At 41.9% G+C, this 15,732-nt stretch overlaps 2 protein-coding genes across 5 annotated transcripts in view; both read right to left on the bottom strand.

Moving 5' to 3' along the window:
- SLC39A2 (solute carrier family 39 member 2) overlaps nt 1-10,309 on the bottom strand; it is a 25,064-nt gene extending 14,755 nt beyond the window's left edge. Inside the window, exon 1 of the mRNA XM_086322172.1 lies at nt 9,092-10,309. The gene's annotated coding sequence lies outside the window, so the exon portion shown is untranslated. The remainder of the gene's footprint in view (nt 1-9,091) is intronic.
- On the bottom strand, nt 9,407-15,732 carry METTL17 (methyltransferase like 17). Of its 4 annotated transcripts, none has more exons than XM_086322167.1 (14): nt 15,635-15,732; nt 15,333-15,486; nt 15,112-15,246; nt 14,162-14,272; nt 13,826-13,907; nt 13,450-13,523; nt 12,896-12,990; nt 12,498-12,568; nt 12,203-12,310; nt 11,860-11,928; nt 11,110-11,160; nt 10,793-10,885; nt 10,384-10,568; nt 9,407-10,309 (listed from the first exon to the last, which is right to left on the bottom strand). In XM_086322167.1, the coding sequence occupies exons 5-14, from the start codon at nt 13,877-13,879 to the stop codon at nt 10,207-10,209; spliced, it is 903 nt and encodes a 300-aa protein (XP_086178293.1). In that variant the 5' UTR covers nt 13,880-13,907; nt 14,162-14,272; nt 15,112-15,246; nt 15,333-15,486; nt 15,635-15,732; the 3' UTR covers nt 9,407-10,206. The 4 variants fall into 4 exon arrangements, with proteins under 4 accessions (XP_086178293.1, XP_086178292.1, XP_086178295.1 ...); XM_086322166.1 differs by having other exon boundaries at nt 14,162-14,240; XM_086322169.1 differs by lacking the exon at nt 13,826-13,907.

Below are 15,732 nucleotides of genomic sequence, written 5' to 3'. Positions count from 1 at the left end.
CAATACAATATTGTAAAGTTGTTAGCCTCCAATTAAAATAAATAAATTTAAATTAAAAAAATAAAAAATTTAAAACAAATAAAGCTGTATTAACAATAGTTATAGGTTTAAATAACATCTTACATTGAAATCTAGTAAAGTCTGCTTTGGATAAGGAAGATAGAAGTGTTCTTGTGTATTCCCCCTTTTTAAACTTTTTTATTTGTAGTTTCAGTGTGTGATGTGCTCGTTCAACTATGCCTTGTGCTTGTGGATTATAAGGAATACCTGTAACGTGCTTAATAGAAAATGATTGTAAAAAATTGTTTGAATTGCCTAGAAATATAGGCAGGGCCATTGTCTGTTTTTATAGGAGTTCCCGTTACTGCAAAACAAGCTAAAAAAGGTGAGTTACAACGTGCTGTGTAGCCTGACCTTGAAGAGGTATGGCCTATATAAAAGAAGAATTTGTGTTGATACAGATATATAGGAAAGAAGATGGAGAAAGTTCAGGGCAATGAGTTACATCCATTTGCCATAATTCTTTGCGTTGTAATCCTCGAGGATTATCACCCTGTGTAATGGGTCGAAGATGTAAGGGTTTACAAGTAGAGCAATTACTAATGATTTCTTTAGCTTGTCGGTATGGAATTTTCCAAATTTGGTGCCAGGAGCCAGCATTATTGTGTAATAGAGCACGTTGTTCCTCGGGAGTAGCAAAACAAATAAGTTTATCACCTTGTTCATTACCATGAGTCATAGGGCCAGGAAGGTAGGAATGTGTTTGAATATGGGAAATATAAATAGGAGAAGTGCAGTTTCTAATAATAGATTGTAGTTCGAAAAAAAGTTGTTGAATAATAGGTTGACTGGAGTTTATAGTGGAGGTTTCTATATTTTTTAATAAAAAAGCTGAATATAAGGAGTCAGAGACTATATTAATGGGATAAGGTGAATAACTTGAATAAGAGCATATAATTCATTTTGTTGAGCAGAATGAAATTTAGTATAAAAAATTTTATGTTCTTTGAGAGACCAGAATGAAGCTTTGGAGTTTTTAGTCCCATCTATATAGAAAATATCAGCTTGAGGTATAGGCTGCAAGCTGATAATGTGAGAGATAATAAATTCAGTATTTTTGAAGAAATTCCAGAGCTTGTTAGAAGGATAATGAAATGAAAATTCTCCAAAATATTGCAGAAAAGCTATTTGGAAATCAGTAGGTTTGTAATGCATTCTCAAATTGAGATTTATTAATAGGTATTATAATTTTATGAGGATCAGAGCCAATTAGAGTTTTAGGTCTATTTCTTCCATTGATAATTAGAGCAATTAAATCAAGGTAGGGTGTAAGTGACTTTATTCCTCTAAAATGGGTATAGATTCATTCTATTGGGTGTTCTTGTTGGGCAAGAAGTCCCATGGGAGGATGAAAAGAGGGGAGTATAAATAATTCTCATTCCATAGTTCATCAGGCATTCTATCTATCAGATCTAGGCCCTTAAATCTATTTCTCACTTCCACTGTATAATCATAAGGGATTTGATTTAGGTCATACCTGAATGGTCTAGTGGTTTTCCCTACCTTCTTCAATTTCAGTCTGAATTTGGCAATAAGGAGTTCATGGTCTGAGCCACAGTCAGCTCCTGGTCTTGTTTTTGCTGACTGTATAGAGCTTCTCCATCTTTGGCTGCAAAGAATATAATCAATCTGATTTCGGTGTTGACCATCTGGTGATGTCCATGTATAGAGTCTTCTCTTGTGTTGTTGGAAGAGGGTGTTTGCTATGACCAGTGCATTTTCTTGGTAAAACTCTGTTAGTCTTTGCCCTGCTTCATTCTGTATTCCAAGGCCAAATTTGCCTGTTACTCCAGGTGTTTCTAGACTTCCTACTTTTGCATTCCAGTCCCCTATAACGAAAAGGACATATTTTTTGGGTGTTAGTTCTAAAAGGTCTTGTAGGTCTTCATAGAACCGATCAGCTTCCTCAGCATTACTGAGCTATGGAATGAGGTTTGTGACATTGTACAGGAGACAGGGATCAAGACCATCCCCATGGAAAAGAAATGCAAAAAAGCAAAATAGCTGTCTGGGGAGGGCTTACAAATAGCTGTGAAAAGAAGAGAAGTGAAAAGCAAAGGAGAAAAGGAAAGATATAAACATCTGAATGCAAAGTTCCAAAAAATAGCAAGAAGAGATAAGAAAGCCTTCTTCAGTGATCAATGCAAAGAAATAGAGGAAAACAACAGAATGGGAAAGACTAGAGATCTCTTCAAGAAAATCAGAGATACCAAAGGAACATTTCATGCAAAGATGGGCTCGATAAAGGACAGAAATTGTATGGACTGAACAGAAGCAGAAGATATTAAGAAGAGATGGCAAGAATACACAGAAGAACTGTACCAAAAAGAGCTTCACGACCCAGATAATCATGATGGTGTGATCACTGACCTAGAGCCAGACACCCTGGAATGGGAAGTCAAGTGGGCCTTAGAAAGCATCACTACGAACAAAGCTAGTGGAGGTGATAGAATTCCAGTTGAGCTATTTCAAATCCTGAAAGATGATGCTGTGAAAGTGCTGCACTCAATATACAAGCAAATTAGGAAAACTCAGCAGTGGCCACAGGACTGGAAAAGGTCAGTTTTCATTCCAATCCCAAAGAAAGGCAATGCCAAAGAATGCTCAAACTACCACACAATTGCACTCATCTCACACGCTAGTAAAGTAATGCTCAAAATTCTCCAAGCCAGGCTTCAGCAATATGTGAACTGTGAACTTCCTGATGTTCAAGCTGGTTTTAGAAAAGGCAGAGGAACCAGAGGTCAAATTGCCAACATCTGCTGGATCATGGAAAAAGCAAGAGAGTTCCAGAAAAACATCTATTTCTGCTTTATTGACTATGCCAAAGCATTTGGCTGTGTGGATCACAATAAACTGTGGAAAATTCTGAAAGAGATGGGAATACCAGACCACCTGATCTGCCTCTTGAGAAATTTGTATGCAGGTCAGGAAGCAACCGTTAGAACTGGACATGGAACAACAGACTGGTTCCAAATAGGAAAAGGAGGACGTCAAGGCTGTATATTGTCACCCTGTTTATTTAACTTATATGCAGAATACATCATGAGAAACGCTGAACTGGACTGGAAGGAACACAAGCTGGAATCAAGATTGCCAGGAGAAATATCAATAACCTCAGATATGCAGATGACACCACCCTTATGGCAGAAAGTGAAGAGGAACTCAAAAGCCTCTTGATGAAGGTGAAAGTGGAGAGTGAAAAAGTGGCTTAAAGCTCAACATTCAGAAAACGAAGATCATGGCATCCGGTTCCATCACTTCATGGGAAATAGATGGGGAAACAGTGGAAACAGTGTCAGACTTTATTTTTCTGGGCTCCAAAATCACTACAGATGGTGACTGCAGCCATGAAATTAAAAGACGCTTACTCTTTGGAAGGAAAGTTATGACCAACCTAAATAGCATATTCAAAAACAGAGACATTACTTTGACAACAAAGGTCCATCTAGTCAAGGCTATGGTTTTTCCTGTGATCATGTATGGATGTGAGAGTTGGACTGTGAAGAAGGCTGAGCACCGAAGAATTGATGCTTATGAACTGTGGTGTTGGAGAAGACTCTAGAGAGTCCCTTGGACTGCAAGGAGATCCAACCAGTCCATTCTGAAGGAGATCAGCCCTGGGATTTCTTCGGAAGGAATGATGCTAAAGCTGAAACTCCAGTACTTTGGCCACCTCATGCGAAGAGTTGACTCATTGGAAAAGACTCTGATGCTGGGAGGGATTGGGGGCAAGAGGAGAAGGGGACGACAGAGGATGAGATGGCTGGATGGCATCACTGACTCGATGGAAATGAGTCTGAGTGAACTCCGGGAGTTGGTGATGGACAGGAAGGCCTGGCGTGCTGCGATTCATGGGGTCACAAAGAGTTGGAGACGACTGAGTGATTGAACTGAACTGAACTGAACTGAAAGAGGGTCTAATCCAATTTATATCACCTAAAAGTTTTTGAAAATCTCAAGGTTGATAATTTATCAGTACGAATCTGTTTTAGTTGGGGAGTAATATGTTGTGTATTAATATCAAATCTTAAGTAATGGTAATGTGTAGAGGTTTGTTTTTTCAGGGGCAATGATTAATCCAGTCTTTCAAGCATTGTTGAGCTGTATAGAACATGTGTTGAGTTTCTAAAACAGATGGAGCTGAAAACAATACATCATCCATATAATGAATAACAAGAAAGTTAGGAAATTGTTTTCTTGTAGGTTCAAGGGCTTTGGCTACATAGTATTGGCACATGGTGGGAGAATTCATCATTCCTAAGGCAATACAGTCCATTGGTATCGTTTATGAGGCCTGGTGTGATTAGGATAAGGAAGAGAGAAAGTACATCTCTCTCGGTCTAGAGGGTGTAAAGGTATAGTAAAAAAGCAATCCGAATGCAGAGTTCCAAACAATAGCAAGAAGAGATAAGAAAGCCTTCTTCAGTGATCAATGCAAAGAAATAGAGGAAAACAACAGAATGGGAAAGACTAGAGATCTCCTCAAGAAAATCAGAGATACCAAAGGAACATTTCATGCAAAGATGGGCTCGATAAAGGACAGAAATGGTATGGACTGAACAGAAGCAGAAGATATTAAGAAGAGATGGCAAGAATACACAGAAGAACTGTACAAAAAAAGAGCTTCACGACCCAGATAATCACGATGGTGTGATCACTGACCTAGAGCCAGACATCCTGGAATGGGAAGTCAAGTGGGCCTTAGAAAGCATCACTACGAACAAAGCTAGTGGAGGTGATGGAATTCCAGTTGAGCTATTTCAAATCCTGAAAGATGATGCTGTGAAAGTGCTGCACTCAATATGCCAGCAAATTTGGAAAACTCAGCAGTGGCCACAGGACTGGAAAAGGTCAGTTTTCATTCCAATCCCAAAGAAAGGCAATGCCAAAGAATGCTCAAACTACCACACAATTGCACTCATCTCACACGCTAGTAAAGTAATGCTCCAAATTCTCCAAGCCAGGCTTCAGCAATATGTGAACTGTGAACTTCCTGATGTTCAAGCTGGTTTTAGAAAAGGCAGAGGAACCAGAGGTCAAATTGCCAACATCCGCTGGATCATGGAAAAAGCAAGAGAGTTCCAGAAAAACATCTATTTCTGCTTTATTGACTATGCCAAAGCATTTGGCTGTGTGGATCACAATAAACTGTGGAAAATTCTGAAAGAGATGGGAATACCAGACCACCTGATCTGCCTCTTGAGAAATTTGTATGCAGGTCAGGAAGCAACCGTTAGAACTGGACATGGAACAACAGACTGGTTCCAAATAGGAAAAGGAGGACGTCAAGGCTGTATATTGTCACCCTGTTTATTTAACTTATATGCAGAGTACATCATGAGAAACGCTGAACTGGACTGGAAGGAACACAAGCTGGAATCAAGATTGCCAGGAGAAATATCAATAACCTCAGATATGCAGATGACACCACCCTTATGGCAGAAAGTGAAGAGGAACTCAAAAGCCTCTTGATGAAGGTGAAAGTGGAGAGTGAAAAAGTGGCTTAAAGCTCAACATTCAGAAAACGAAGATCATGGCATCCGGTTCCATCACTTCATGGGAAATAGATGGGGAAACAGTGGAAACAGTGTCAGACTTTATTTTTCTGGGCTCCAAAATCACTACAGATGGTGACTGCAGCCATGATATTAAAAGACGCTTACTCCTTGGAAGGAAAGTTATGACCAACCTAGATAGCATATTCAAAAGCAGAGACATTACTTTGACAACAAAGGTTCGTCTAGTCAAGGCTATGGTTTTTCCTGTGATCATGTATGGATGTGAGTTGGACTGTGAAGGCTGAGTGCCGAAGAATTGATGCTTTTGAACTGTGGTGTTGGAGGAGACTCTTGAGAGTCCCGTGGACTGCAAAGGAGATCCAACCAGTCCATTCTGAAGGAGATCAGCCCTGGGTGTTCTTTGGAAGGAATGATGCTAAAGCTGAAACTCCAGTACTTTGGCCACCTCATGCGAAGAGTTGACTCCTTGGAAAAGACTCTGATGCTGGGAGGGATTGGGGGCAGGAGGAGAAGGGGACGACAGAGGATGAGATGGCTGGATGGCATCACTGACTCGATGGACGTGAGTCTGAGTGAACTCCGGGAGTTGGTGATGGACAGGGAGGCCTGGCGTGCTGCGATTCATGGGGTCGCAAAGAGTCGGACACGACTGAGCAGCTGATCTGATCTGATAAATCTGTAATAATAATATGCCAGTTTTGAGGAATAGTGGTAGGTGATACAATTCCTGGTTGTAATGCATCCATAGGTTTCATATTGCATTAACTTTTCTAAGGTCTGTTAAGATATGCCATTTGTTAGATTTCTTTCTTATAACAAAAGTGAGAGAGTTCCAAGGGGAATAAGATTCCTCAATATGTTTTAATTTCAATCTGTCCACATAGGGTCATCATTCTTCCAAATTATTTTAATAATTGCATTGTTTGTTAAATGAGCAGTGGCCCCTAGGAAAAATGTGGAATATATATTTGTGCTTGCCATTGTATAAGTAAATCTGTATTAAATTAAGGGTTGCATCTATCACATAAGGTTGTAATGTTGCCGGTTGGCCTTCTAGTCCCTCACAAGGATAAATTTGAGTATTTTGATAGAGTTCTTGTTATTTTGGTTTGAGAAATTCCTGTAATTTGGCAAGAAATTCTCTGCATCGGCCAAGATTTGGGCCATAAATATTTGAAAATAACAGTAATATTGGATCTAGTATCTTTTGCCATTAATTTTGATTTTTATATTTGGTTGAGCATATTCAGATATTATTGATGTCCATAAGGATTATTTTTGATCTGTATTGCCAAGTCCATCTGTCAAGGTAAAAGAAGCAGCTGGGCAATTTTGTCCCCCTTTTTGAATTGCCATAGTATCTGAGATGACATCATAATTTGAATTTCTCCCTTATAATCTAAATCAATTATTCTAGGGTGAACAGTAATTCTTTTAGAAGTCAAACTAGATTGGCCAAGTAAAAGGTCGAAGGTTTGTGGGGGTAGAAAGGGTATCTGCCTCATTAGTTTAAGTGGGACCTTGTATATTTCTCAACTAGCTGCTGATAATAGATGAAAAGAATACCTCAACATTTTAAGAGTTCTATTAGGCCCTTTCCCAGTGGCACCCCACTCCAGTACTCTTGCCTGGAAAATCCCAAGGATGGAGGAGCCTGGTAGGCTGCAGTCCATGGGGTCGCTAAGAGTCGGACACGACTGAGCGACTTCACTCTTTTCACTTTCATGCACTGGAGAAGGAAATGGCAACCCACTCCAGTGTTCTCGCCTGGAGAATCCCAGGGACGGAGGAGCCTGGTGGGCTCCTGTCTCTGGGGTCGCACAGAGTCGGACACGACTGAAGTGACTTTGCAGCAGCAGCAGCAGCAGCAAGACATATATCCTGAGATAACTTTGGCACAAGATTAGCCAGGGAGAACAGATTCCAGACAAAGTCTCTGGGCAAGATATATTGTTGCTGTGTAATCAGGGGTACAAGTCTTGAGATATAGGTTCCCAGGAAAGATTTGTTATAATTCAAATCATTAACATAGGGCCTAGGAAAAGCATTTCCATGAGTAAGACATTGTGCTGTGTAATCATTAGCTCTGGACCTAAAGAAAGGTCAGTTCTCTGGCAACATACATTGTTGCACAAGGCTTAAGGAAAACATGAGTGAGAATGCTTGTCTCTTCCTTAAAAGGCCCTGGATTGCTTGCCTAAGCTTTAATTCTTTCATTTCGTCCTGCTTTTAGGAGAATATGGTTGCCAGGGAAAGGGGTGAAGAAATTGTTCTGTAACTTCTTCCTGCTGGGAAGGGGTGTAGACCCTAAATTGTTGAGGCAATACAGTCTCCTTATCCTCATATTGAGGGTCTCTGATCCAGGGGCCCTGAGGCAGTGGAAACTGCAGGAGCATGAACAATCATTTGTAACTTAAATGCCTAAGCCACTTAGATACAAAGTTCATTATACAGTTACTGATATAAAAAGCAAACAGCAAGAATAAGATGACTACAATTATTATAGTCAAGATAGTTTTCCACCAAGGAGGGCTTTGTATTTGAGCTTCTATAGAATCATATTGCCTTGTATTGGTTAACATTTCAAGAGTAATTTGGTTTTGGAGAGTGCCAGCTTGAGCATTAGAATTGGCACCATCTTGGGCCATATCCTGAAACCACATTGTCCATTGAAAATATTCTCCTGGTTTAAGAAGAGCCCTTATCAAAAGTTGCCAATCATAAGGAACAAAATTTCCAATAGAAGATGCCATAGTGTTTAAAAGTTCTTTAGTAAAAGGTGAATGAGGGCCATACATAATTACAGCCTTTTTCATTTGTTGCCTGTGAGAAAAATCAAAGCCTTCATATTGAGGTATTATTTGCCCCTGGGCATTAACATTTCTTAATATAGGAAAAGCCTGTATTGGCCTCAGAGACTCAAGATTGCAAAGCCAGCAACTCAGAGAGCCTCCGTCGTGAAGGAGAATGAGTAGATAGTTTTTTCTCATAAATACGAGTGCGTGCTAAAGGCTTATCGTTGTTATCCAAAAAACCATTATCAGCTTTAGTGTCAAAGAGAGCCTCAGAAGAGTCATTGTCAGAGTCATTTTGTCCTTGAATTGAAGGGACTTTCGGTTTTGTGTCTACTGCGAGAGGAGGAGCACTTGGGGCTGCCGGAACAGGGCTAGTAGGAAAATTCTGAAATATTTTATGTTCTAATTGGGCCTTTTGAAAAGTTTCATCATCTAATTCATATTCATGTAACAAGCGTTCCGCTTATTGTCGAATATCAGGAGGGCTAGAATTATCTTGAAATGGCAGAATCACAGCTTTAATGAGAGTCCATAGGGGCCAGAAATCTATTGGAATATTTTTCCCCCATTTAGTGGCTCGTTCCAACATTCTCTTTGACCCGGTGCCAAATTATAAGTTGACACAAACCCAGAAGTCCTTGAACTTTAAATGATGAAGTAAAGTAGAAAAATGGTGAGGCTTTCCAGCTGTTTGTCCCATAACCCCGCACTTACCAACCTCCGTAGGTCCCAGTCACTCCGTCCTGTTTGCCAAGGGTGAATACCATGTCCGTTTCGGGTGCCATTTGTTGCGGTCTTTTACAGACTGGGACCTGGGGACTGGAGTCGACAAAAAGAAAGAGAAAGAGCAATATCCCTCGGGCTACGCGGAAAACCAATAAAGCCCATACACAGGACTTGTACCACTCACGAAGGCACAGGGTGTCCTCTCAAGGAGGTCTTGAAAGCCCGGGCGAGAAAGTGAGTTCGTTAGGTTTCCACGCTCTGAAGTAGCTGGAGACAGAAAGAAGGACGCGGGGGACCCAAGTCTCTAGTGGAACAAGGGTATTTTATTAGCATGCTTGTAAGAAATGCATGCTTATATATCTTCAGTAAAATGATTACTCAGCTGTTAAAAAGAATGAAATTCCACCAGTTGCAACAAAATGGATAGTCTAATAAGTACAAGGTCACTGAACAGAGTCACTGAACAGAGTCACTGAAGGGAATCCAAGCAGGTGCTCTTTCCCATGATCTCAGTCCTGAGACAGAGAAGGCGATGGCATCCAACTCCAGTACTCTTGCCTGGAAAATCCCATGGATGGTGGAGCCTGGTAGGCTGCGGTCCCTGGGGTTGGTAAGAGTCGGACACGACTTCACTTTCACTTTTCACTTTCATGCATTGGAGAAGGAAATGGCAACCCACTCCTGTGTTCTTGCCTGGAGAATCCCAGGGATGGGGGAGCCTCGTGGGCTGCCGTCTATGGGGTCACAGAGAGTCGGACACGACTGAAGTGACTCAACAGCAGCAGCAGCCGCAGCCGCAGCCAGCAGTCCTGAGAATTGCGTACAGCTCTACTCGTTCCTGTATCCCAGGAACTGATAAGGAACAGAGTCCTTGACAAATGGCACACAAAGAAAGAAAATGCAACATATTGGATCCCTTAAAGTTGAATGTCCCCTGACACGAGAGGATGGCCGAGTAAGCTCAAAGAATACAGTCTACTACAATGGAGGATATTTGAACTAGTTTTTTTTTGCCGTAACAGTAATAGCACTCCCATCCTGGACACCAGGTAGCTTCCGCCTCGGCCATCAAGATAGAAGAAAACACTTGTCACACATCTGTGTCAACTCTCAGGGGCATCTTGAGCAGATGGAGGAAGTTCCAATGGTGCGATCACAGGTAAAAGATCTCCCCAGGAACTGACCCGGGCACAGCGATACAAATCCCTACAGAAAAGAGAGGGTCAATGTGGGCTGCAGGTTCTCCCTACCTCCCACCAACTCTGGTCACACCTCCACACCTGCCATGTCTGCGGGCTGTGATCACAGCATGCTGCATATGCCCATCTGGACAGCACAGGTGGCAATGCACATGGCGTGGCCGTTTAAGAACAGGCTGAGTGATTCGGGGCCAGCGATTAGCCTTCTCTGGAGATCCTCGGGCAAGGATTACCAAGGAGAACTTTTCTTCCTTCGGCTTCTTGTTCTAAGACAAGGATACAGAGATGGCTTGCGGGAAAAGATGAGGGAAAAAAATTTCTTCCAACCTCATTCCTGTGACTCTTCTCATTTTCTATAAGTCATATACATTCAGACCCTAAAATCTCTAAGCATTCTCTGGAATTTCCCAAATCCTCCCATCTCTGAATCTTTTTCACTGTGCTTTCCCAGGCTATTTTCTCCCTACCACAGTATTCTCAGAGTACATACCCAGCTGAAGGGGATGGGATAGTAGGCCTGGGAAAAGCTACAGGCCAGGGGCTTAGAGGCTGTCAACTGGGGACACGGAAGTTCATGGGGACACTGTGAACACAAAGACATGAGGTAAGACAAAAGAACCACAATCATGAAACCTAGAAACTATGAGTAATAGAGTTAAGAAGGGCTAGGGATAAGGGAGCACAGAGCAGGCGAAAGGGCAAGCCAGGGGAATCACTAAGGAGGAATCAAGAGTAGAGGATGGTGGTTAGCTCTCTTTTCCTGAGTTCAGATCTTTGCTTGCTGGGAAAGGCAGAAGTAATACTCACTGGGGCAAAGACAAAACCAGGTCGAGGATCCAAAGGTGACTTTTCTTTTCCCTGAAATCAAAGGAAATGAAAAAAAATTTTAGGCTGAGCTGAGGGGTCTGTTCTAACTCAATCTCTGCACTCAATAAATTGGGCACTCCTCTAACATTCAATTATGGTAATTATTAACTATGTTCTTTGAATTAAGCTGGCTGTTTCTCTAATACTCCAAACAAAGAACTTTCTCTTTGCAGCAAGAGAAAGGCAGAAACTTGGCACATAGTATGGTGCTCTCCCTTGTCAGTAACCTTCACTCTCAAAAAAAAAAATCCCATTTCAAGACAATGAAATTTGCGATTATACACTGGTTCATATGGTCCTAAACAGATAAGGTTCTTGGCTCAGAAGTGCCCTGGATCAGAGGCTGGCAAAAAAAAAAAATTTTTAAGGTCCAGAGACTAGGCAAAATCTGTTTCCTACTGCTATCTGTATGGTGAAAATAGCCACACGCAACAGATGTATAGCCACAGACACATGGTTATAGATGCACAAATAAGCACTGCTCATATAAAAACAGGTGGCAGGCTGGATCTGATCCATAGGCTGGAGTTTGCCAACTACTACCCTATATCATGACTTCATGTGCCTACTATCTCCAGAGTCACCCTTATTACTATATGCGAGTCCCTTCAGTTTTCAAGGGAGTGCCAAGAACTGGTGAGAATAAGTGGGGAAAGGAGGGTAAGGTGAAAGAAGGAGAAAGAACCTTACATTAAGGACCAGGTCCCTGGCGTCCATGAGAAGGGAGTGCCCAGCTTTTGTTCCATTCTCTATCAATACCTGATTATAAAAGGGGAAGTAAGAAGCCTCGAATTACATGAAAACATAAATGTCAGTAGCTCTGGAAGAGCATTCCCAAATAGAATAGGGATTCTAAATGAAACGGGTATTACATATATGATGTAGGTGGAGACCTGAAAAGAGGGACAAAGGGATCTATGTAGGATGAAAATGCTTAAAAATGAAGACAAGCTCCAATGGGGACAAGGAAAGGCATGAAACAAACCCATGAAGCTGCTTAAAAACTTGAAGGGATAAAGGGGCTTCCACTTACCAGAAAATGACCTGTCTTGCACCACAAGGTCTGGACTACGTCAGTGCGGTCGGCCTTGCTGGGCAGCTCACTGAGAGAAAAGGCTGCTACCACCACATCGAATTGTACCTGGTGCACAAGACGAGGAAAACGACCGACCTGACATCTCCCTCTTTTAAAGAGTACAACAAAGGTCTATCCCATTAAATTTCTTCTGCTTTCTTTTACTTTCTAACAGAATGCTAGGTTGTAAAGCCAGGGCCAGTTTTCCATCTGCATACTCCACATCTGGCATACTTTAAACACCGCCACTTGCCTTGGGTGATACAGGTAGAAACTGTCTGAAAAAGACACCCGGAACACAAGGCATCCCAGATCCTGAACCACCTGTGGAGGAAAGTAGAGATGTGGCAACTGTGAGTGTGGGTAGAAACTGAAGGGACAAAATGCTAGCTGAGGAGGAGATGCAACAGAGTAGACAACTATGAAAAAAAAGGGCAGGGGGAATATTGGGTCATTTGTCCTGTTATTCTTACCCTACCCATCCACAGTCCAACAGAGGCCCCCAGCATCTTTAACAGGGTCATTGCATCAGACACATCTTTAACTTTCAAGCCTCTCCTCTACTCCCCAATAAAATACCCTTTCTGGTACTCCTTTGCTTTACAAACGCCTTAAACTTTGGAAAAGCCCTTCCTTACATTTTGTCCTCACCTTTCAGCAGCTTTTCTGCCAATTCCAACATGGCAGCTGAGCTGTCCACACACATATACTCCCGTAGGCTCTGGCCCCAAGTACTATGAGCAGCCCTAAAGTGGCAAAAAATAAATCATCACGTTCTCATGACAAAGTTATCCCTACAAGAGATCCCTCTGTCCCTAACCCAACCTTGGGGAAACAGAGTGCTATGTTAAAATAGTTAGAAAAACTAGCAATCTTATTTTCTTGTTTCATCTACAACTCTTTAGAAGACTCAAAAACTACATGAACACACACACAAAAATCTTGATGATACGTAAATCCCTGTCCGAGATCAAATTCCTTTCCTTTTTTATCCTTCTTAATGTGGGTTTTTTCACTTGACATTTAAGTTCTGACCCTAATTTATATACCTTCTCATGCCTTGTCTAATCTGAGGGAAGAAACACATCAGTTCCCAATTTTCCTCTTCTTCCTTTGGTTCTCCAATCTCTTGATATTGACGTGGTATAAGCTAGCTCTAGCTCTCTATAGAGTTGGAACTGACAGACACAGAGAAAGATACTCACCAGGTGACAGAGCCAGTACCTGAGCCAAAGTCCATCAAGGTTTGTGGCTGGAACTCTGGAAGGCGAGCTTGGATCTGAAGAAATATTCAATACCCCACAGTGGGGAAGACAGACATACATTTAGGGTCTTGGTAAACATGAATTAGGGGACCGCAACAGAGGAAATGAGACATGAATGTCTTTTAAGATTCAGTGTAGCTCTTAAGAACAGTGATTCTAAACCTTTTTTGGGTCAAAAATTCCTTTCAGACGATAAAGACAACCTCTCGAAAAAAATGCACATGTAATGTCCCAAGAATCTTGTCCCAGAAGATTACTTTATGAAGAAGGGAACTGATAGTAAAAAGTTTCTGGTTGGAAGTTGAGGGAATTTCACCTCATGGAAAGCTCTGGAAACTGCTGCAAAGCCACCATCCAATCTTGCTGCCATATACACCAGGCTCAGTCCCTCACTGTAGCTGCCAGAAAAATCAGACATACCACTGGGAATTAACCTCTATCCTGCAGCTACCCTCCAGACTTTTAGGAAATGAAATCTTTGCAAAGGGCTCTTCCAGCTCAACCCTTTCACTGATCAACACAGAAACGTCTTAGGGAGGCTTACAAACCAGATTACTTTTTCAAACACTAAATGGTGTAATTGTATTTCCCCAACTCTCCTTCTCAAAAGCCAAACTTTTCCTTCTCCTGCAGCCCTTTTAGTCTCCCTTACCTCAGTTCTTGCCAATGATAGGTAGTTCTGCGCAAGGCATGCAGGATTTCTTCATGATGTTTCTCTGTCTGACATGAGTCTGGGGTAAGAACAAGGACTGGAAGTAAGGACCTAGGAAGAACAGGGCTCAGATACAATATCTGAATTTACTGCCTGCCATTCCCCACCAGTTCCCACATGGAAAATGCTTAAGAGAGAAGCGAAACTAGAGAAGAGTTTCAGGTAAGAATAATAATGACCACCACCACCACCATAGTATATCAGATAATATATTGCCTCTAACAGCAGTTCTTTCAATTCAACCAACTCTATCTCACAGGTTTTGTTCTGTATTAAAAGCAAGTGTAATAAAAAGTTAAAGGATAGGATAAAGACAGTACTTTGTAGATTTCTTCAATTCCCCCAAATTTAATAATGTGATGTCTCCAAAGTTCCTATAGGAAGGAAAGGGGCTTGAAAAACTTGTCTTACAATTGTGTTCAGTTCAGTACTGTTTTACCTACGGAGTGCCTACTATGAACCAGGTACTACAAGAAGTTCAGGGAATACAAGATGAACAAAAGGCAGGCCTCTTAATAGGAAGGAATTCACAATCATGAAAATAACTTGACAAACGAATTCTCCTTTCCCTGTAGTACTGGAGAGGGACTTTATTTTACCTGAACAAAAACTTAGACGGTCTTAATCCAGTGGACTTGAGGAAAAAAAAAAGATCTAAATTTCAACAGTAGACTGAAGCACTCATTGACCTTTACTAAAGCCCTGAATTTAGTAGGCAATCTCTGAAATTACCTATCTTCTTTTAGAAAGGCAACATTATGAATAACTACTCTGGTTAGAAAGTCAAATAAGAAACTGCAGTATTTATTTAAGAGGCTGCAGAATTATTACTCGCTCTTCATTTCTCTCTGCTCTTTCTATTTGGCTTACTCTTTATTTTTAAGACCCACCTGCGTTTTCCAGGATTTTTTTCTCAAGAAGAACTGCCCGTCTTTGTAGCTCCTCTGGCTCTACAGGTAAATGCCGGCTCCAGAGATAATTGGTTAGGGCTTGCACCTGCTTCTCCATATTGGGCATCGCGCTCCCTATGGACCAAAGATGCAAAGAGGAATCACTTGTACGCAGGGCCCAATCTCCGCTTCTTGAGCTTCCATTTCCCACCTTTACTCACCTAGCAGCAGTAACTGCGCGGCTTCGGCCAATGCTTGCGGCAGCCGCACGCATGACAGCTGCAGGATTCCAGGGTGCCGGCGATGGGGCCTCTTCCCCAGGAAATCGGACTTGTTATCCACGTGGGATACGCCGGGCACGAGGGCAGCAAGCGCCTGCAGAAAAAGAAAAGCTAATGGCGGGGCACAGAGGATGGCTGCGGGCACTGGCTAAAGGAGGAACTGCCGAAAGCGCACCTCCTCGGAGAGGAGCTGTTCTTGAGATCCACAGCCTCTTTTGAAAGCAGGGAAAATAGGTACTCACTCGGAACTGGGGAGCTATTCCAAAACTGCGGCGCCATCTGCCTATTGTCAGCAGATACCGCGACCCTCTCCCGGTCGCCATGGAGCCAGCGGTGAACC

The sequence above is a fragment of the Bos grunniens genome, chromosome 10 (genome assembly GCF_055505025.1).
Source record: "Bos grunniens cultivar Pamir isolate PY7600 chromosome 10, Bosgru_T2T1.0, whole genome shotgun sequence".
NCBI classification, from domain to species: domain Eukaryota; kingdom Metazoa; phylum Chordata; class Mammalia; order Artiodactyla; family Bovidae; genus Bos; species Bos grunniens.
Note: the sequence above shows the minus strand (reverse complement) of the source record. Positions and strands in the feature narration are given on the sequence as shown.